Source organism: Glycine soja, chromosome 20 (assembly GCF_004193775.1).
Source record: "Glycine soja cultivar W05 chromosome 20, ASM419377v2, whole genome shotgun sequence".
NCBI lineage: Eukaryota > Viridiplantae > Streptophyta > Magnoliopsida > Fabales > Fabaceae > Glycine > Glycine soja.
Window position 1 is genome coordinate 49,182,510 of NC_041021.1, and position 21,966 is coordinate 49,204,475.

The following is a 21,966-nucleotide window of genomic DNA, read 5'->3' on the forward strand; positions in this document are numbered from 1 at the left end:
CCGATTGTTTCTCAACTCAATATTCTTTCTTCGCTAGTTGTTTCTAGTTATCCCTTTTTAACTAGTTCAATTGTCGCACAGTAAATGAAGGAAGAAAGATCTTCGATGTCTACCATGTCAATGTCGCAGCGTGACAAGAAAACAATTCCATAACAAAAATTAAGCTGCACTCAGTTCCGAGTTGTAAAATTTTCTAAAATAAAAAGGTGAAAAATTATCTAACTTCGTTGTTTTGTGGTTGTTTTTTCTTCCAATTCTGAATGTGTCCTTATAGATACTCCGAGTTAATCCAAATAATATGGAAAAAAAATGCAATAACAACCACTACATACAGTTCCGCTGATAAGTTCATGTCTTCAAAGTAAGAAAAGTACGTTAATCGAGCATAAGTGTTTACGATAAGAAGTCCAATAACATTAAAATAAACGATTCATGTTACAATGCTAAGGAAAAAATATTGGGATCTGGCTGACATCAAGAAACGAAGGCCGAGAAGGAAAACTGTTATCTCTTCTCATCCCAACGAATACAGGCATGATAATAGTGTATGTTGTATCCTAAACTATACACATTTATCCAAGTACAAATGAACAGATTGCCCTCCAAAAAAAAAGAACAGGAGTCTCACCTCAAATTGTCTCATACCCAATACTATCCCATTAATCTAGGATGCTAATAGAGCACTTCCTGATGCATTTCCTCTTTCAAGGAAGCTGCCAGATATTGGCTGGAAAAACAGTAATGGAAACAGTAGTGAGATTGGTTAAAATGTACAGAGCAACTGGAATACTGACTAAACTATACGTGTAACACCACTCATTATAAATAATATTACTTGTTTGCATACAAAAATTAAAATATCATTGTACATATGGATGCCGGTTTGCAAACTCAGGTTGACATGCAATTCAATCCATAATAACACTACAATACATCCGAAGAACCATAGGCTAAACCCAACTGCTACCAATAAAACCAAAACCTTGGAAAAGTTGATGTTGGCTCCTTTTCATATAAAGGGACAAGGTAAAGCAGGAAAAAGAGAGTATACACTCCAATAAGATTGCCAGATCTTAGAATCTTAGAGTGTGAGTTTAGGCCTAATTCAATCCCAAAAGTTAGCTCAAGGGGTGAGAGTTGCCCCTCACTTATATACTCTTAAGTGACTTTATCTTTAGCCGATGTGAGACTTGGGTTTTTCCCAATACCAGAATAATTGGAAGATCCAGATTATTCAGAATAGAGTTCTTAAAAATGAATTTCAAAATTTTACTCATTCAATCAATTCTTTCAACTCATTTAGAGATGATAATCATATACCTCACTAGCTTGAACTTCACCAAGAGTAAACGGCTCTTGCTCCCTGATTACACCATTATCTTTAGTAATTCTTTCTAAGTCCTGCCAGAGGGGTGATCAACCGTGTTATGAACAATCAAGAAATAACTCCCATCATGTCCAACATGAAATAACAGATTGCAAGAGCAAAATGTGTGGGTGGGTGGGTGGGGGGCAGTAGGGCCATATATCCCTAATTAGACAAACACCAAGTGAGCTCACTGCACAGGCACTTCAATATAACTGGAATTTTGATGTGATACATTACTGCTACTTTCAGTATTTCAAGCACAACATAATGAATATTTATAATCAAGAGATTAGACAAATTTTGATAATAACTATACAAATGGAACCAACTGAGTTCATTGAACAAATTTTTAGTATCTTGTTTAGTTAATTACAAATATTTAGATAAACTAAAAGAATGTCTCTTATGAGTAACACGGGTTGGTTAATATTCCCAGCAAATATAAAAAATTGGATTTAGCAAATAAATAAATAAAACCTGACTTAAAAGTACTGTATCATGTCTTGCAGACCCCAATAGTAGATTTTAGAAGGGGATAAGAGATTGGAAAAACCACGTAAGATCAAGAAATTAGGCTTTCAGATGGGTAATCTTTCCTAAATCCATAAAAAAAAGACCTTCGTAGGGGTCAGAATGAATCACAATTTGTGGTAAATAATTTAGCCGCTGTATTCTCTGTATTTGGAATGACATACTGAAATTACAACAAAAATGTGCACTTTTATCAAAATTTGGAAAATAAATACTCATGTTCGTTAAGATATTAGAAGAACTTGTATGACATGCAAGTAGACAAAATACTAAATACAGCATCTCAAACACTAACAATCATTACCTTTCCAGTCAAAATTTCAAACTCAAGTAATTCCTCCACAATCTTTTCTAGTACAAGGCGATTTTTCTGCAGCATTTCTCTTGCTTTGAGATAAGCCAAATTGAACATCTAGGAATATCACAAAAGATTACATAAGATGTTTTTGTATGCAAGAAGTTAAAATTTTATTAACATATGGCTACCTTTTCAACTTTAGCTGCCATCACATATTCATGGTCATCCCCCATGCTTAATGCGGTAACCTATGTCAGCAAAAAAACATAAGAAAAGGCCTACAATATACTAATATTAAAAAACCAAGGCCAATAAACATATTTCCTTTGTTATGCAGTTGCCACAGAAATCTTCCATTTGTTCATTTGATCATAACTCCCTCAAGCAATAGTTTTGCTTATCAGATTCAAAAGGCAGTGTTCTCTACTCATGAGGGGGGAGGAGAGACAGATTAAAGAATCACAATCTCCGCCAGTATTCTGAAAACTGGACTGCTTAGTACTTGCCAAACCAGAAGAGTAAGCGGTTCACATATAATGGTTAAATATGTGTTTGGGATCAGTTGACGCTGTAGTAAGGTATGAAACACTTGTACCATCCAATAACTCTTTACAAAAAGTGGTTTTCACCAATACAACCATTGAGTTATAAGGGACTATCATTATTCATGTCCATCTTACACCAAATTAAGGAAAATATAAATGGCAATAAAGTATGCTGGTATTTCATTTACTTGAAAAGTATATTGCACCTTAGTTTTTAGACATCTTAATGGCACATGAAAAAATATTGGGTTAATGAGAGATTTGACAAACAAGTAATGTATGACACGTCTATATGTGGCAATTAAATCATGGATTCACCAAATTTCACATGGAGCTTGAAGCATTCAAAATTTGTGGACTACATTAGTTCAATCTCAGATTCCACAACACCTACATCTTTTGGGAGATTGTCTATCTACCATTTTATGTTATTTTTCCTCATTTATAAGTTGGGCAGTACTTGCTCAATTAGCAGTTCAACAAATTATTTTCATTCAAAAAATAATAATCTTCTTAACCATCTTGAATATTATTAACACCATTTGAGAAAGAAAGACACATTAGTGACGTGTTATTTGTAAGCTTCAAGCAACAACCTACCAAATAATTCAATCTAACTTTTCAATGCCACACAAACATGAAAAAAAAAATCAACAATGGTAGTTAAGATGCATGTAAGAAGGTCTATACCGCATTACTACAGTAATATATTGCGGGACTGTCATCAGGTCCCCACCCATACTGAATGACCATTCGTGTAGATATCTGTTGTTAAGAAAACAATGATCAGAATTTTATACATGCAACATTTTTGGCTAATATTATTATTTCAAGGAAATTATAATATGAAAAAAAAAAAAACAGATATTAAGTAAAATATAAGCCAACCTCTTGCGCCTGCTGTATCTCAGATGTAGAAAGTAAGTTTTCTTCCCCAAAAGGAAGTAACATTTGGGATGCAACATAAGAACCAAAACAAAACACAAGCTTCTTTTCAAGATATGATCTTGATTCTGAATTCCCATTGATGGAACCTTCATTTCTTGCTTTTGTGATTTTTGTGCATCCTATTCCCTGTACAATTGTCAAGAATCTATCATTAATCAAGTGAATATGACAAATCATTTTTTTTTTTTTTGCAATCAAATAAGTCAGTATGTTTTCCTCTATTGGCCTTTAATACAGAACTGTTTTTTTTTATCAGCTAAAATATGTATATATACTATATAGTATTAATAATGAATAATAATTGTTAACAGTACCAGAGGTACTGTTTTCCGTACATCCTGCCACGCTATTACCATCACTATTCCAGTTTGGGAGAGTATATATTAGAGTTTAATAACAGAACTGTCACTACCACAATGACTAGTAATTAAGTTTGGAGAATACAGGCTAGCAATAGGCTTCATATAGAGCCACTTTGTCAAAAATCAGGTTACTGTAGACTTTATTAAGTTGGTATACAGCAAAACCAAGACATGAGGGGACTGGCCACTTCTAGTAATAAATGGCGGGCTAGACAAGTGAAAGCAAACATAACAGGCCGGAGCCAAAGATACCATATTTTACAGTTAAAAAAACAAATACATAAATAAATAAGCAATGCTAAAGAAGCATAAAAGGAATGGAGGAAATCCTAGAATAAGAAAGAAGTGTTTTTCTTTGGGAGTTTATAAATTTAAAAGGTCGCAGTATAGGAATACAAAAGCCAGTTCTTATCAGAAATACTTCATTTCCCTAAAATTCTGCCACAGAATTTACTCTTCCAAAATCATTATATATATAATATTTATTGCTAAATATTTGCATTCAAAACATTGGCTAGTCAAAGAATGCTACCCAACATTCTTTAATACACTCTTCACTATTGGGTGAAATTCATGTGGGTCCCACTAAATAAGGAACAAAAGTACTAAAATAGAGGGCAGGACCAACATCATTTAGTAAACCTCACATGAATTTTACCCAATAATCAGTGTGTTGAAGAGTGTGTTGGTGGTAATCAGTATTTTTCTTGGCCAGTTGCTCCAGATTATATACTTATAATGAAGATCTCATGGCATCCAGTCATCATCACTTAATTTGGGCAATAGCAAATTAGCAATAACAAAAGCCAAAATTAGATAACAAGAAAGCATTGCTATAATATTGCCAGGTTACATATAGCAGACTAGGAATGAGTATGACTAACCTGCCAGGATAGAGGTTCAAGCCAAAGATTATCAACATCATCAAAATTTGGTAATAAAAGAGCAGTAAGACCACGACCAGCTGCCCAGACAGCATGTGGAAACTTGGTTTCCCTCGTCCACTAAACAACAAAGAAACTTCATTTAGTTATTTTCCGTAGCAAGTCAATTATTTTTCAACTTCTAAAATAGAAAATACTCAGGCTGCAACTACGTTCAAAAAAAATGAAAGAACAAACTCAGTGATTAAACATATGAAAATATGTATATGGCAAAGGTGTGCTTTAATCACATAATAAGCATTTTGCAGATAATAGTTTCTTACATCAAGTGGGGGGCTCAAATACTCTATCCCATTGCTTATTTGGCCATATGGTTCCATCAAATCAACAACATTCTGCAGATCTTCTTTTGTCAATGTCAGTCCAAGATGATTCACCAACGCTTTGCTCAACTTATTGAAAATTTTGGTCTTCCGCAGCCATTGTGGAATCATAGAACTGAAAGTCTAAGCAAAAATAATATATTTCATTTCATACAGGAAAAACTATATGAATATTAAATACACACAAAATATGGCTGTATAAAGAAAGTGATCTATAGCAGTCTCCAGATGATAAAAAGTAGAAAGAACAGTTATGCAATAATGTTTTCAATTTGCTTATTTGTTGTACTTCTTGACAAAAAAGAAATAAATGAAAATTTGAGAGAGAGAGAATGACATGCCAAATGAAGAATTTATTCATTATCTTATTGCAATAAACAAACTTAAGAATCATTTCCTCTTAACTCAAGAAGGCAATTCAGGAGAATTAACTCCTGTTGTGTAACCCATACTGATGGACCTAATAGTGTATATCAGACGTCTCTCTTGGAGTCTTCTGGAGACTACCAGTTCTGCTAGACATAACCTTCAGTTATTCTGAAAGCTTTTACAGCTGCCAGTTAAATTTCCCAGTTTGTTACACAAACCACCTGTACTCTATAAATAGTTAAATACTGTATCATTTCTCAGGACATATGAATAAATAATACTTATATCACTTTTTCTCTCTAGATTCACTCTGTATCTAAAATCTAGTAGGCACAACACAGAAAAGTTAAACTTTTCCTATTCAACTTATTGTGAAAATAAGGTACCACAATTAGCAAATTCTTACCGCAAAGAAACCACAGTAGTCCATCAATTCATCTGTGTCCAGTACTTTGCTCTGGAAGGCACTTCCTTCCAAAGCCATTGGAACAATTTTTAATTCGATAGGTCGTAAAAGAGCTGTCTTCTCAGCAACCTGAAAATGAACAGCTTTTTTAGTTCAAAGGCAGGAGCAAACATCAGTTATAACCAAAGACCTTAATAACTATCAGTTATGAACCCAGTGGAGTTCTTCAGTTTCATCACTCTTGGTATCCGCCATTTCCATTGTCATTGTCCATTTGATTTCAATTATTTAGTTGCATTTATAGGCTCAAGTAAAGTATTACCATTCAATAAGCTATCCCCAAATTCCCACCTACTCACCTCTCTCTCTGTCTTCCTTTTATTTGCTTTATCGTTAATGCTAGTCCTCTACATTTTTTGTTCTTTCACTCAATAAAGTCTTTTTTGTTTTTTTGCTCAGCAAAAGTAGATGTATTATATATATATAGAAAAGTACCAGTGGTACTAAATTTACATATGGATAGAAATGGATCCAGCTTATCCAGTGATTTGGCTGGGACAAGCTAGATACACTCTAATGTGTTACATAGCTCCACCATCACCTAGCCCCCCCCCTAGTTACGAAATCCATCCCTCAGGCTAGAAGACCATTGGTTAAAATGTAATGTGAAATCCTTCTCCATGGCTTTGATCCACGACCATAGTAAGAGTAAGGCATCCTCCAGCACCTTGCTTCAATGGAAAGTTGCATTTTGGAAGACCACCTTATTTCTATGTTGCCAAATTGTCCATGTTAAGGCAATCCACCAGCATTTCCATCTTTCGGATTTCACGCCATCAGCTATCTCAGTTCCATACTGTAAGAAATGATGTCTAGGGTTTTGTGGCATTGCTGTCATGAGGTTAGCCCAAGACATTGACTCCCACCATAGAGGGAGGGTTTTGGTACAGTTGAAGAATAAGTTAGCAGCCCCCTCTTCATTATTTTTGCAGAATGGACAGAGCATGTCATCTACCATTACTTGTCTCCTTCTAAGGTTTGTCTTAGTTGGTAATCTGTCCCTGATTAGTCTCCATGCAAACACTGCTGACTTGGTTGGTATTTTTAGTTTCCATATTTCCCCAAAATCAGTATCCTGGCTTTCCTCCATCAATTCCCCCCATAACAGGTCATATCCACTTTTTGTTGAGTAATGTCCTCCTGGTTCAGGTTTCCAAATCCATTTATCTTTCCTTTTATTCCACTCAATAAAGTCTTATCATGATAGAACAATTTTAATTGGGCAATCATGCGTATGTCAGAAGGAATAAAAGGCAAACCCAGTCTAGTAAGACTTGATTAATTATTTTAAATGTTATAGGCCAGTTATGTAATTGGTGCAACAGTTATCTGAGTGGTTTTTATTTTAAATGTTATAGGACAGTTATGTGATAGGTGCGCCAGTTATCTGATTGGTTTTTATTTGTTGTAAGGCAATTATTAATTTGTGGTGACTGTTATTTGTGGAATACAGAATATAGATATAGGAAAGTAGAACAGTTAGAGGGGGTACGTGTGGTTCATTGTTTCTGCAGTGTTGAAGGAGGAAGCTCCTTGTTCGGGCAATTGCGTGGGTGACCAATTCTGTAATTCAGATTCTGGTTTAATTTCAGAACTGTTATCAATAAAATTGTGCCACTTGTTGTCCAATCTCTTGGGTCTAACATATCGTAGTAAGAGGGAAAAAATTCTAGGGAAACACTAAACAAAACGAAAAAACTAGGCCTCAATAATAGCATATTACAAGCAAGAGCTCATTTCTATTGATAAGAGAAAACAAAATTTTAAACTAGATGTAAATAACCTAAGAACATTGGATCTTCAGGTGTGTTTTATGCAAGTAACTTTGAGTCTCTAACTCACTATCTTGATATCATCAAAAGTTCTTTCTTGACAAACATATCTAGAATTCAAAAGCCCCCTCTAGGGTCAAATTTTTTGTTTGGACATTGTTATTTACTAAGATTAATACAGATGACAGTTGCTGTAGATTCACAGGCATCACACATGCTCCCAAAATCTATTATGTGTATTCTAGTTCAGAAACAGCAGACTACTTATTTTTACAATGTAAGGAGCTACTTTCTTGTTGAAAATCTTTTGGGTTTCTTGGCAGGCACTGGGGATTGGGCATGTCCCTCTACTTTGGAGTAATTTCAAAAAGGTTTTCAGTAAGAACAGTGAGGATTAAACCTTTTGGTAGTGTAAATATGTGGTTCTTGGGTGTATTTAGTTGGAGTAAAATGCTACTTTCAACAGTGGCCTTGTTCCCTTACACTTGTTACAGCATGGGATTTTATTTATTACTATTTTTTGTGCTCTACTCATGGTTGTTTCAGTAGAATCACCATTTCCAATACGTAGAGACTGAGCAGTCTTACTGCATTGGACATGTGTTCATATTCTTTGTTGTACCTTGCTTTTCTCTTTTGTGGGATATCTTATTATTCTCCTAGTTGAACTTTCACTGTTTTCTTTGGGGGGGCGGGGGGGGGAGGGGATGTTCTATTTGAAAAAGAGAAAGTAGGATAAACCTTTTTCCAGTCAACATAATCAATAAACTGATCATCCATGGTTTCCTTTGCTGACAAGTACAATATTTTTTCTCTCTCAGCTTGTGTCGGTCTTTGAAGATGAAATATTCTATCCATGCGACCTGGCCTCTGCAAGGCCTCATCAATTTGCTTGAGATTTCTAGTAGTAGCCATCAAAACAACCCCATCTTGTTTCTCAAATCTGCATAGCATAACAACCAGTTGTCAGCTATTACTTACATATGAGCATATATTCATTCTCAGACAGCCAAAAGAAGCAAAACACTACAGATTACCCATCAAGTTCCACAAGCAGTTGATTGATGAAAGTTTCATGGTCTTGATTTTTGGTATGAATATAAGTACCACGTACACCAGCAAACAGGTCAAAATCCTCCACAAATATTATCACAGGAGCCTACAAATAGCAACAAACAAATCAGGAAAAAGAGGAGACATAATCTAGGACTCAAGATCAACAAAGTCAGTCAACCAGTCAAGTATACAGCATGCATAAATAGAAACCAAGTTTAAAAAAAATAAACAAACAAATAAATAAAACAGGACACTAAATCAGGGAGAAGTGGTTCACTATCCAAATGGTTTGACCAGTGGTCCAACCAGAAAAATAAAACGGAAAAATAGATGAGAAGTAGCAAAACATTATTATACATTTGTAAAATATATATAAAAAAAATTAACATGCAAATTCATATTTTTAAAATAAAAATTACATACATGATTTGAGAAAGGATTCAAAATAGGAATATTCTATTATTATTTCTGGATTCCGGTTTAACCTGTCTTTGACCAGATTTTATCTCACTTCAGGGTTGGAAGGTAGCTTAACCAGAAGTGGGGCCAGTTAATGATTGGACCAGCCATTCCAGTCCAGTTCCAAGAATGCAGGCATGAACATACATATAAACATAATTTGACTGATATAACTACCAGAACAAATGTATAACAAATTGACTGAATTCATTGTATCAAGGCACGGTAACAACAAAGGGGAAATGAAACTGAACCATATGAATTATGAAGTTCATTTTAATAGATATCTAGACCATTTTTTTAATCTTGTGAACTATACTCATAATTAATAACTTTTTTGACTCAATTATAGAGATATAAACAGTGAAAGATAAGAAGATAGAAAATAAATATTAAAGTTGTTTGAAGAAGATAACCAGATCTCTTGCTGTCTGAAACAATTCCCGAACATTGGAGGCACTTTGTCCAACCCACAGCCCAGCCTCCAATTGTTGGGCCTTAATTTCAACAACGGGCACCTTAGCCTCAGCAGCTATAGCCAATGCTAGAGATGTCTTACCTGTACCCCTCTCGCCTACAATAAGAACACCCTGCGATATAGAAAACAGTTCCCAGAAGTTGATATAGGTACTTTCAAACCAAAGTGAATGAGACATTAGTTATACGATGAACGGTTCAGCAAAATGTTAGAAAGATGGTCAAATACAAGTTTACATTGTTATGAAATGAGATTATTAGAATTGAGAACAAATTATGTCTAATTCAACCCAAAAGCTAGCTCAAAAGGGAAGGATTGCAAAATACTGGACATCAAGGAAGTGTTTAGTAACTAGGTGGGAGGGGCTTTGAATTCATGTAACTTATATAGCAGGGCTCCTACAAGACTAACTGTAGTTCTGCCCTTGGCTGGGGTAGCTCGGCTATGGTTCCAATCCAGACTCCATTTTAGTCTGCTGTGGAACCACTGCACTGGGCAATCTAGTATTTTGTAATTTAGTACCTCTTGTACTCTTTAAATATATATTATCTATTTTTGCTGAGCAAAAAAAAAAAAAAGAGCGAAGTTTGAAAGGTTGAACATCTATAAAATGGCCCAACACCAAGAGCAGGGTGAACTATGATAGCATATTGATATGATACAGTCAAGGTCCAATTATTGCAAATATCAAAGTAGAATTGAGAACAAAATGGATTTAATTAAACACCAAAAGCTAACTCAGGAGAGGGGGTAAGTACCAATATTTTCAAATTAAGCTGGTCATTAAACCAGTCAAGCCACTAGTTCAAGGTTCAATTGTTGTTGAACTGGTACTAAGATAATAATAATAATAATAATAATAATTTAAAATAAATAAAATAATATTGAAGAAATATAGTGTCATAACTTTATAACACTAAAAACTAAAATATAATCTTATAGGTTCTTGATATTCAAAGTACACACAAGTTCAAATCAAATATATCATAATCTTTATGTCTAAGTTTCAACAATACACAATAATATTTATTAACAATAACAAGTTTACATATAAAAAAGAAAACGAGAAATACTTTAGGTTATTTTTTGCTTAAATTACTGATTTGGTTCCTATAATTTCATAATTCATACCTTTTTAATCCCTATTTTTTTTTTTTGCTCAGCAAAAATATATTTTTTATTAAGCTGTAGTAGTACCAGTAGTACTATAATTACATAACATGAGATAGGGATCCATCTGGTTCCAGTTTTTCGCAGAACCAAGCTAGATCCACGTTAAGTTGTTACATAAACCCAGCATCACCCATCCCCTCCTAGTTACTAAATCCTTCCTTTAGATTAGAGGACCATTGGTTAAAATGTAGTGCAAAATCCTTCTCCATGGATTTGATCCACGTCCAGATTAAGAGAATTGCGTCGTCCAGCATTTTGCTTCCATCAGCAGTCCCGTTTGAATGCTGCAGGTAGTGATCCCTAGGGTTTTGAGGTAGTGTTGTAGCTAGGTTAACCCAGGACAATGACTCCCATCATAGAGGGAGGATGTTGCTGCAATTGAAGAATAAGTGAGCAGCCTCCTCCTCCTCCTTTTTAATCCCTATAATTTGAAAATGGTTTTTTTAGTCCCTATAATTTACATTTTAATTCTCTTTTAGTCCTTATAGTTTAAAAGTGATCTTTTTAGTCCTTATAGTTTGTATTTTATTTCTCTTTTAGTCTCTATAGTTTGAAAGTTATCTTTTCCATTGGAAAATACAAGAAACTGACTCTCTGTGTGAATGAAGCACACAGCAAAGGATGGAAGAAGGTGACTTAATTTTTTGTCCATTTTTCTAATCAGAGGAGGGGAGGGGGGATTTGCCTTGTTGGGTGAAAGAAAATTAATAAGAATTATTAACTTAAAATCTCATAGATTTTCTCACCCTTAATTGAAACAAATAAATAGGGTTAACTTAAGCATGTTTGAGTAATTTCAAGGTTTTTTCTATTTAAAACAAAAAATTCTTTGTGCATCAATTTTCAAGGGAACAGGAGGAACCTAAAAATTGATAAGGAAAATTGCATCACAATTTTGCAAGAATATATTAGAATTTAAAAAATAAAAGCAATGCCTTCTCAAGTTGAAAAATCTTCATGCAATATCATACCCGAGGTGCCCGTGCACCCATTTCTTGAAATGCCCTTGGATTTTGTAAAAATGTGACAACTTCATTGATTTCCTCTTTCATAGACTCGATGCTAGCAAAGTTTTTCAATGGTATTGGTGGTTTCTTCACCCTCTGCAGAACAACTATAAGTCTCAGTTTTTTCCTAGATGAGAGTATTACCCAGTATTAAAACAGAAAATAAACAACTCTCAAGTTTCAACCTTCATCTGTTCAAAAGCAGTCTTTATGGGATCAACGCCATCCTTTCTCCTCTGCTTGATTTTTTTCAATTTTTGAGAAATGTAATACTTCTGCAAGATAGCCAAAATAAAAGAGTAACAATACTTAATTAAAAGTTCCACCATGGTAACATAAGATCTGTATACAAGACATCATTGTGCCTAACAGAAGTAAACTAATGAAAGCAACAACTACAAACTATACTGGCTTATCCCCACCCCAGTTTTTATTTTTTAGTTTTGAGTGTGTTGTGCTGGTAAAATGTAAAATATAGGATAATAGTGCTGCTACAAGAAAAATTATTACCATATTTTTTTGTTGATATGCCTTTTCAGATTAAAGAACTCACTAGAAATGACATTATCAAGAACCAACTCTGCTTAAATCATAAGCTATAACATGGGCCCTCACACGAGAGCCATACAGACTAAAGCATGGACAAACAAAGAGACTCGTTTTAGCTTCTGAAACTTTTATTTAATAGATAAGGGCAATGTAGATCAAACTCACTTGGTCATAGAGGCTCTCATACGGTCATACCAATACCAAATCAATTATCAACTCTCCTAAAAGTTAAGCTATTAGTTGGAAGCTCAAGAATGATATTATATCTCTAATAAAAATAAAATACAAAAGAGGACAAGGCGTCCTCCAACAATAAGCCAAAGAACAGAAACAACAAATAAGGGGGGAAAAGAAAACAGAAAATATCAGTTTATAAGAGTTTTATAATTTCATTGCTTATTTAATAAGGTTGTCATCCCCTAGAAAGATGTGCAGAAGCCACATAAAAATGGGTAGAAAGTGTGTATGTCCCAAAAGATTTTAATTTTAGATATTGAAGCAGAAAATTTTGTTATGACATAGAAGTTTTGGAATATATAAAGTGATATCTATAGCTAAATATCTAGCATTAGTCAATCCATAGAATGAACAAAAATAGGAGAACTGATAAGTGGCATATGTATGCTTGGGGCAGCTATAGTTGTAATTGTTAGATTTCAACTTAAACCAATTGGCACTAAGTAAAGTTGCTCAACAGATAGTTGCACCCTAAGATTCGAGGTAGGAGATGTGGGACTTCCTAACACCCCCCTCCACAGATGGCCTGCCAGAACAGGCGAGCCTACTAGAATAAGCGAGAACCAAGATGGGCTAGGCTCTGATACCATGTTAGATTTCAACTTAAAATCAATTGGCACTAACTAAAGTTATTCAACAGATATATAAGTTGCACCCTAAGAATTGAGACAGGCGATATGGGACTTCTTAGCAGTAATTGGCCCAAAACTAGTTTGAGAGACAAGGGTGGCGGTGGTGATTGGTGGATCTAGGACAAAAGTTGAGGAGGGTCTTCCAAAATGAAAGTTTCAACAGCCATAAAGTGATGGAGGACACTCTATTTTATTGCTGGACCTGGCTTAAAAATTTGGAGAAAAGATTTGATATCCCGTTTCACTCCTGGCCCAGTAACATTCAGAATAGTTTTCTGTGTTGAGGGGGGATAGCTTATATAATAGAATTTTGGCTGGTTGGGTACCTAGCAGTTAGCCAAATCTTTGGTTTCCTAATTCAAGTTGGTTAGCATGTATTAGGTCGCCATAGTTCTGCACCTTGCAAATGCTAGGATGTATATACAACAGTACCACTTGTACTAATTTTAATGTTCTATATAATATATATATATATATACACACACACACACACACACTTTTGCTGATAAAAAAAAAGATGAATGGAGATTGAAGAGGTAAATTAGGTGACAGAGTTAAAGAGAGGGAAACCCAGAATACGAGGAACATGGGTAAAAAAAATCAAGACTAGGGAAGGATTCAGAGTGAGAAGGTTTCACCAAGACCGCACACTTGTCTCCTCTAGCCCTTACTTGTCTCTGACAGATTAATGAGAATCCCAAAGCTGCCCAAATACAGGGACCTATGACTAGGGGTAGGACCAAACAGTCAGAGGATACTCTCCACCAAATGGTAGCAGCCATACTTGACAAGGCCCAATTGGAGAAGGATGAAGGCCCAGAGACACTCCCAAGAATCTTGATTGCTGAAGGCCCAAACTAATTTGAAGGCTCATATCCAATATTTTCTATTTTGTAATTGTAATTAAATAAATTGGTGGCTGAATCCTATGCCTTTTTTTTATCGGCAAAGATATATATATATATATATATATATATATATATATATATATAAAGGAAGTACTAGAGGTACTGATTACAGGGTTAGAATCCATAAAAATGGTTCCTCAATCAGACAACATGAGTCTGAATAGGAACCATACTATGGAAAATAGATTATACATCTGCTATTGACCCAAATAAAAACTATCCCCTACTGCTGCAAAAAACCTCGACAGAGGTTACTCGACCATTGATTAAAGTGCATTGTAAAATCCTTCTCCAAATTATGAAGCCAAGTCCACATTAAGAAAGTCGCATCTTCAAACAGTTTGTTTCCATCGAATGTTGCCTCGGAGAACAAGATTTTGTTTCTGAGCTGCCAAGTAGACCATGTTACAGCCAACCACCAATACTGCCACCTCTTAATCCTGATGCCTTCAACCTGCAGAAACGAATGTTGAAGGAAATGGTGTTTTGTATTTAATGGAAAGGCACCCTTAATATTTATCCACGACATTGTTTCCCACCATATAGGTTGGATCTTAATGCAATGGATAAAAAGATGGGATGCATCCTCCTCCACCTTAACAATCCTCCTAGCTTCTAACTGCTGCCTCCTCCCAAAACATTGAATAAGCGCTATGTGTAGAATAGATACCCGATGGATCTGCTGTCCACTCCCAGCCATCATATCCATAATGCTGAATGGACTTACCTTCAACTTCAGTAAGGAAAGTGAAAGCCAATTCAATTTCACTATCGAACAACGGTCTTCTCCAATTAAAATTCCACTCCCAACCAGAATCGTTGTGCTTTCCCAATTGTCGAATAAGCTGGTGTTGCTGAGATGAAATCATATAGAGTCTAGAATACTTTTCAGCTAGTGATTCCTCCTGACAAATCCATCTATCCTCCCAAAATTTTATCTTATCCCCACCTTCTACCTTCCATTTCAGTCCATTTTGTAGGACCTTACCGTGGTGTGAATGATGAACAGCTCTTTTTAAATCCCTCCACCATATTGACTCTAAATTTGACCTGCCCTCTTCGGCTAAACCCCTCCATCCCCCATATTTAGCCTCCAAAACTCTAGCCCATAGTTCCCCTTGGTGCTGCAAAAGATGTCACATCCATTTACCGAGAAGAGCCAAATTAAAAGTATTGATATCTTTGATGCCGAGACCCCCCTTGTCTTTGGGTAGACACACTGTCTCCCATGAAATCCACGCAATCTTTTTGTTGTCATGTCCCCCTCCCCATAGGAATCTACGTTGTAATTTGATTAGCTTGTCCACCACTGTTTGAGGCACCCTGAAAAAAGAAAAATAATAAATAAGAATTGATGTAAGCACCGATTGGATAAGTGTCACTCTCCCCCCAAAGGATATATATCTCTGCTTCCAATTTCAGTTGCACCAATTTCAGTTAATGTTACACTATATGTATTCAACTTTTTTTTTTGGTCAGCAAAGATTAAATTATATTAATTGAGTACGAGAGGTACCAGAAAGCAAGATACAAAATATATGCCAAATGATTGGTTCCACAGCAGACTTAATGTAGTCTAAGGGGAACCAATATCTGTCTACGTAGGTTAGACAAGTCTGTACAGAATGTAGCTATCCATAACTATTGCCTGAACCCTATGCTAATGTTGCTAGACCAATGATTATAATGAATAACAAAGTTCTTTTCCAAGTTCCTAAGCCATGTCCAGAGTAAAAAGACTGCATCCTCCAACAGTTTGTTGGCATTGAAGGTGTCGTGTGAAAAGATGATTCTATTTCGGTGCTTCCATATGTATTCAACTCTTTTTGAAGAAAAGGACTTTCGGCATTTCTCATAAAATACTTCTGTATTTCGTGAGAGCTTCTCTCTGGGTTCCTTGTTGAACCAATTCCGGACTTATCAAGGTTGAACCCTTGTGGCGTCTACCCCTGACTTATCTTCCATCTCTGAAAGTAGCGTCATCCGATTACATGACCTGTACCAAGGGATCTGCTCCTAATAAGGATCACATCACAGATGCTACTAGTGGTTGCAGTATAGTGATGACAACAATGAAATTAGTAGTGACCTGTCTCAAGTCCACAACAAACATACAGACTTCTATCTCCACCCTTTGTTTAAATAAAAGAGATATTATTGAAGATAATATAGGAATACAAAATGGGAGGCAGACGCTGGTGTACTTGGTATGAAACCATGATGATCATAGAGTGTTAATTTAGAAATCATTATTGTGAAGTGTGTTCAGGGAGACATGATGATGGAGGTTGTGCGGAGATGGTCAAAGCAGTAGTGACAACAATAACGTAGGACTTATGGAACATTCCAGGATAGAAATAATTCAAGAATCCTATGATGTATCACCACCAAAAGGCAAACCCACATTTTAATCAACATAGAATCAGTAGACTAGACATTATATATTGCAAATTATAAGGCCTTTTTTTAACCTGAACTGAATTGAATTCAAATGAGCACAAACTTACCAGTCCAGTAAGCTAAATTGAAATATCCTACAAAAAGACTGGCATCTGTAGTACTTTTTAACATTTTTCTTTTCAACCACAAGCAATCAGTTTAACTCGAGTATAACACAATACAACCATCAGAAAATTAGGCAGAAATATAAAAATAACATACACCAGATGCAAGGAGGTTTAAATAAAAGAAATGTTATTGGAAAGAATAAAGAAATACAAAAATTAGAAGCAGATGCTGCTCTACTTGGTAAGAAATCATGTTGGTTGAAGGGCACTATGTCAAGCAGACTAAAGCATTAGCAAGAGTGATTGTGAAGTGTGTTCAGGGTGGCATGATGATCTGGTTGTGAGTGCGACCAAGCTACCTGAAGCAGTTGTGAACTACTGATAACATAACACAAGACTTACTGAACATTTTCGGAATTGAAATAATTCAATAATCCTATGATGTATCACCACCAAAAGTAAAACCTACATTCTTATCAACATAAGTCAGTAGACTTTTTATATCACAAATTAGAAGGATTCGTTTAAAACCTGAATCCAATTAAATTCAAATAAACACGACTTTATTACCAATCCAGTAAGCTAAATTGGAATATAGCCTCCAAAAAGATAGTGGCTTCTGCAATACTTTTTAAGACTTTCATTTTCAACAGAAAACAATCAGTTTAAATACGGTATAATACTAGTGTGACATAATATAATACCACAGTACAGCATAAACTTGAAATAAGTGGTAGCCAATAAACTAGGAGTAGAATTTTAGGAATTCTCCAAACAATGATAAGATAACCATCAGAAAATTGTGCAGAAATTTAAAAATAACATACACAAGATGCAAGAACTAACTTATACCACTCGCTGCAACTTCTGCATATTTGGATCTCTTCGCAAAGGCCCAAACCCGAGAAGACTAGGAAGTCTTCTCCTCGTAAATTTCAACACATGAAACAAAACAAACCCATATATAGCAGCTCTGACAAGAAACCAAAAAAACCATGGAACTTCTTCATCATCATCTGTTGTTGTTTGTCTGGATCTAAAATTCAATTCTGCCTCTGATTGCCATTTCAAGTACCATGTGGAGTCAACTGTCTGATATATTTCCTCTGGCCAAGCCATCCCCAATTGTATCCTCACCTGTATCATAATGACAACAAAGGTTTAACAAATTTATTATTTAAAACCAAACCCCTGAATTAGCAAATGGCAAGTTCTGAATTCAACAATACCGGGTAAGGGACTAAAAATTCCACAATAGGAAACACTATCACCACCATTATGTCATCAGTTGTATCCTTAATATTCTTAAAGATCCAATTTCTCACATTCGTGACAACTCCAGAACTCCACAAGCCACTCAAAATCCCACGAGACACTCTTAATATCAATAGAAACTGTTGGCGGATATTCAATTCTGAGAAAGGAATCCACATCAGATGAACCGCTGTTGGAATACCACAGGCAAGCATTTTCATATACAGCCCATCAAATCCCCCCAAATCTTCAAAAAGCATTTCATACTCCTGAAAAAAGAAAGCATATTTATTAATCACCATACAAGAAATAAAGCCAAAAATTGACTTCTCAATAAGAAATAGAATATATATATATATATATATATATATATATATATATATATATATACAGCTACAACCTTTATGTCTACATAAAATTCTTCATCCTCCCCCTTTAATGTGATATACATGGCACCCCAGTCATGCCTAATGCGGACATGCTCTATTAGCTTTTTTGAGACAGCATAAGGAACAGCCACCGGATCAATCTCCCATCTATTCTTCTCTTCATTGTACCAAGTCCTTGACACTACTCTGTCACGATCCAAAAGAATTCTTTCCTGCAATGGGCAAGTAGTAAGTAGTGAAAGGAAAACAGTAATGCCTGATTACAAACAACAACAATCAAGCCTTTTCCCACTTAACGCCTGATAAGTGATAACAGAAAGCAACAAAAAGTTCAAATCCAACTACGTGCACAAAAACATGTGAACAATAATGTATCTATCATCAACACCTCACACACAGACACATAAAATTCTGATTTATGGTACTCCATTTGTATGTAGAGAAAAGGCACCCGACAAGATCCACTGCAACATACAAGATATTTATTTAACAAGTTAAAGACTACTAATAATTGTCAAACAAGGGAAGGAAATGCATCTCAATTTGACCTGTTCAATGCCTTTCTAGTGAGTTAGCAGTATTTATGATACATTTGTGTTTCTACAATTCCAAAGAATCATTCAAAGAAGATACAAAATCAATAAACCCTTAACCACCACTTCTGATGAGTAAATAATACTGATTTATTTTGTTTTGTGCGTGTAAAATTCACTCTAAATTTGCATCCATAATCACTTGTACAATACTTGGTTACGCTCCCTTAGTTATGATTCAATGCCAATAACATTAATTAAAATGTCCTAGGAGAAACCAGACATCAAATGTTAAAGTAACAAACTCAATGATTTAAAGTCCGAAGCCATGATAAGGTCATTTACTATCTAAACTATCAAATAAAAACAATTGAAAACTACAAGCATGCATAATAAACATATTGATGGGAATCATGGGACCATAGAGTCTAATAATCCACTTATTTGGAAGGTATACTCAATGAGGGGACATTGGATGTAGAAATCTGATCATGTGGCAGTTGTGTATGACAGTTATGCATTTAATTATGCAGGATGGTTGCATAATAGTTATGTATTTAACTCTGCAGGACAGTTATTCAGCAGTTGTGTGTCTAACAATGCAGTATAGTTATGTAGCACTTATGTATCTGTAGTATATTATGTAAGTAGAGTTAAGAGGAAGTTTGGACAGAGTGCATTCTTTGTAGGAGTTCTCAACTCTGAGACAGCATTCTTGCTGTAGTTTATGTAAAAATCTGTGTTTAATCATAATAAACATCAACTTTTATTGGTATTCTATCACATATATTATGCAGTTTATGCATCAATATAGATACAATGAAAAAGTGAAATGGAACCTGTCTTTCAGCCACATATTGTCTGCCAAACTCAGCATCTTTTATTAAATTCTGTTTTAAATTTGCCTTGGCTTCTTCACGCCATTTCTTCCAACCATGGTAAAGATGGAGACCAACAGCTTTGGGAAGCACAACCTCCTTATTTCCAAACATCCACTTTAACTCAACTTCGGGAAAACCCTTAACCACCTCTTCTTCTGGTGAATAAATAATACTGTGTTTTTCCTTGCCAAACTTCTTCATTTTTTTTCTTATCTGAGCCTCTAAATTCCTTTGCTTCTCCCTGGAGTCTTTAAGACTTCTTGTTAAACGTTGGGCAAAATTAATAGAGTCTTCATGAAAGAATGGCCAAAGATCTTCAACATCCAAAATGCTAGGAAGAATTATTTGTTCTGCTTGTTTTCTATGCACAGTTTCCAAATCTTTCTGAATGACAGATTTTGAGAGCCTGGTAACTGAGCCAGTAGGCAAACTGCAACCACATGACAAGATGATTGCATAATGACACACAATTTCAAATGCATTATACCAAAACTAACTTGCATGACAGAACATTATGCAACCAATAAAGTTATAGCATGACGACAGTGTTCTATGGCTTTATTTGTAAGATGTACGAATTCAAAAATAATTTCAAGAGAATAATCGCATCCTTGTCCAAATTTAACGGCAATTTCCCTCTTCTATTAAGTCCCTCGGTCAGGTAAAATCAAACACAAAAAAAAACAATAATAAAATAAATTAATAATAGTGTGAAGAGGCTGCAAGCAACCCAAAATCCACAAATGGTAGAGAAGTTACACCCTCAAAATTCTAATATCCATCCTTAACTATTGCACTTGAAGTTGACTCAATGACACAAAAACCTCACCCACATGCGATCCTACCATAACCTCCTCACTCACCTAATTATGCAGACAAAACCAGAACATAAAATTGCATTCAGAATTAATGAATATTAACGAATGCACAAACAAACACATCACAAAACAAAAAAGCATTAATTCAAATTATCACAAGGCAATGTAACCTTTTGAAGTCCTTGTTTTTTATCTCCCGTTTAAACCTCTCCACCAGCTGCTCACACTCCCTCTCTATGAAATTGATTTCCCTCACTCCATAACTCAACGCCACCGTCTCCTCCCTCGAAATCCTGTCCTCGATCTCCCCAACTCTCTCCCACACACCATTGTACTCATCCTCCATCACTCCCACGCTCTCCTCCAACTCCTTCATCCTCGCATTCTCCTTCTCATTCCCCGCCACCTTCACCTTCAACTTCTCGTACTCCGCCGTCGCCTTCAATATCTCGCCGACGATCTCCCCGGACCGTTTCCACAGCGCCTTCCTTTCCCTCCTCAACCTCTTCAGCGCCGGGTAAAGCCTCCCGTTAATCTCTTTCCGCAACTCTTCCTTCTTCGATTTCACGGCCTCCAGCGCCGCCTCCACCTCGTTCACCTCACCATTGCCTTCCCGAACCTCGTCCACGGTTTTCAGCAGAAACGAAACCGTCTCAAGCAGCCTATCGGTGCAGTCTGAGTACTGATGACTCTTGGCTCTCTCTTTCTCGGCGCCTCTCTTTCCCCAATAAGTCCATGGAGCGGCAATTGCGAATGCAGGAGGAGGAGCGCGGAATGCGCCGAGCGCGGAGAAACCAACGGCGAAGCAGAACAGCGCGCGAACGAGGCGTTTGAACAAAACGTCGTCGTTCGGGGAGGGTGTGGACTTGGCGGCGAAGGTGATAGGAGCGAGTGAGAGTGGGGTTCGTGGCGTTCGGCGGGGGTTGGAGATGAATGTTCGGTTTGGAATGGGGCGAATGGAAGTGAAAAGTGGGCGCTGGGGAAAATGAAGTGGTGAGTGGAGAGGAGAAAAAGACATGGTTGAGTTCAGAGAAGAGGAGTGAGGGAGGGAGAGATAGACATTGAAATTGAATTGAATGAAGTAAGAGATTCTCTATCCTACCAACAGAGCTGCAACTGCAACAAGAACAGCGACGAGATGGGTTAATGGGTTTTAGC

General features: G+C 36.0%; 1 protein-coding gene across 2 annotated transcripts; it reads right to left on the minus strand.

Moving 5' to 3' along the window:
- Positions 1 to 392: 392 nt before the first annotated feature.
- LOC114402427 (probable inactive ATP-dependent zinc metalloprotease FTSHI 5, chloroplastic) lies at positions 393 to 21,966 on the minus strand. Of its 2 annotated transcripts, XM_028364993.1 has the most exons (19): positions 20,979 to 21,966; positions 19,949 to 20,420; positions 18,588 to 18,788; positions 18,163 to 18,456; positions 17,786 to 18,070; positions 12,286 to 12,375; positions 12,065 to 12,196; positions 9,859 to 10,032; positions 8,965 to 9,086; positions 8,669 to 8,870; positions 6,096 to 6,224; positions 5,261 to 5,443; positions 4,938 to 5,057; positions 3,632 to 3,817; positions 3,434 to 3,508; positions 2,387 to 2,446; positions 2,205 to 2,312; positions 1,321 to 1,401; positions 393 to 727 (listed from the first exon to the last, which is right to left on the minus strand). In XM_028364993.1, exons 1-19 carry the CDS (start codon positions 21,824 to 21,826, stop codon positions 665 to 667), a joined length of 3,825 nt encoding a protein of 1,274 aa, XP_028220794.1. In that variant the 5' UTR covers positions 21,827 to 21,966; the 3' UTR covers positions 393 to 664. The 2 variants fall into 2 exon arrangements, with proteins under 2 accessions (XP_028220794.1, XP_028220795.1); XM_028364994.1 differs by lacking the exons at positions 393 to 727; positions 1,321 to 1,401; positions 2,205 to 2,312; positions 2,387 to 2,446 and adding an exon at positions 2,458 to 2,677.

Excerpts from the sequence above, each read along its gene's own strand:
- LOC114402427 (XM_028364993.1), bottom strand. The coding sequence starts at position 21,826 with ATGTCTTTTTCTCCTCTCCACTCACCACTTCATTTTCCCCAGCGCCCA. Across the intron at positions 5,444-6,095 it reads ACTACTGTGGTTTCTTTGCG|ACTTTCAGTTCTATGATTCC; the intron begins GTAAGAATTTGC and ends ATTTTTGCTTAG. Across the intron at positions 2,313-2,386 it reads TGGCAGCTAAAGTTGAAAAG|ATGTTCAATTTGGCTTATCT; the intron begins GTAGCCATATGT and ends TGATATTCCTAG.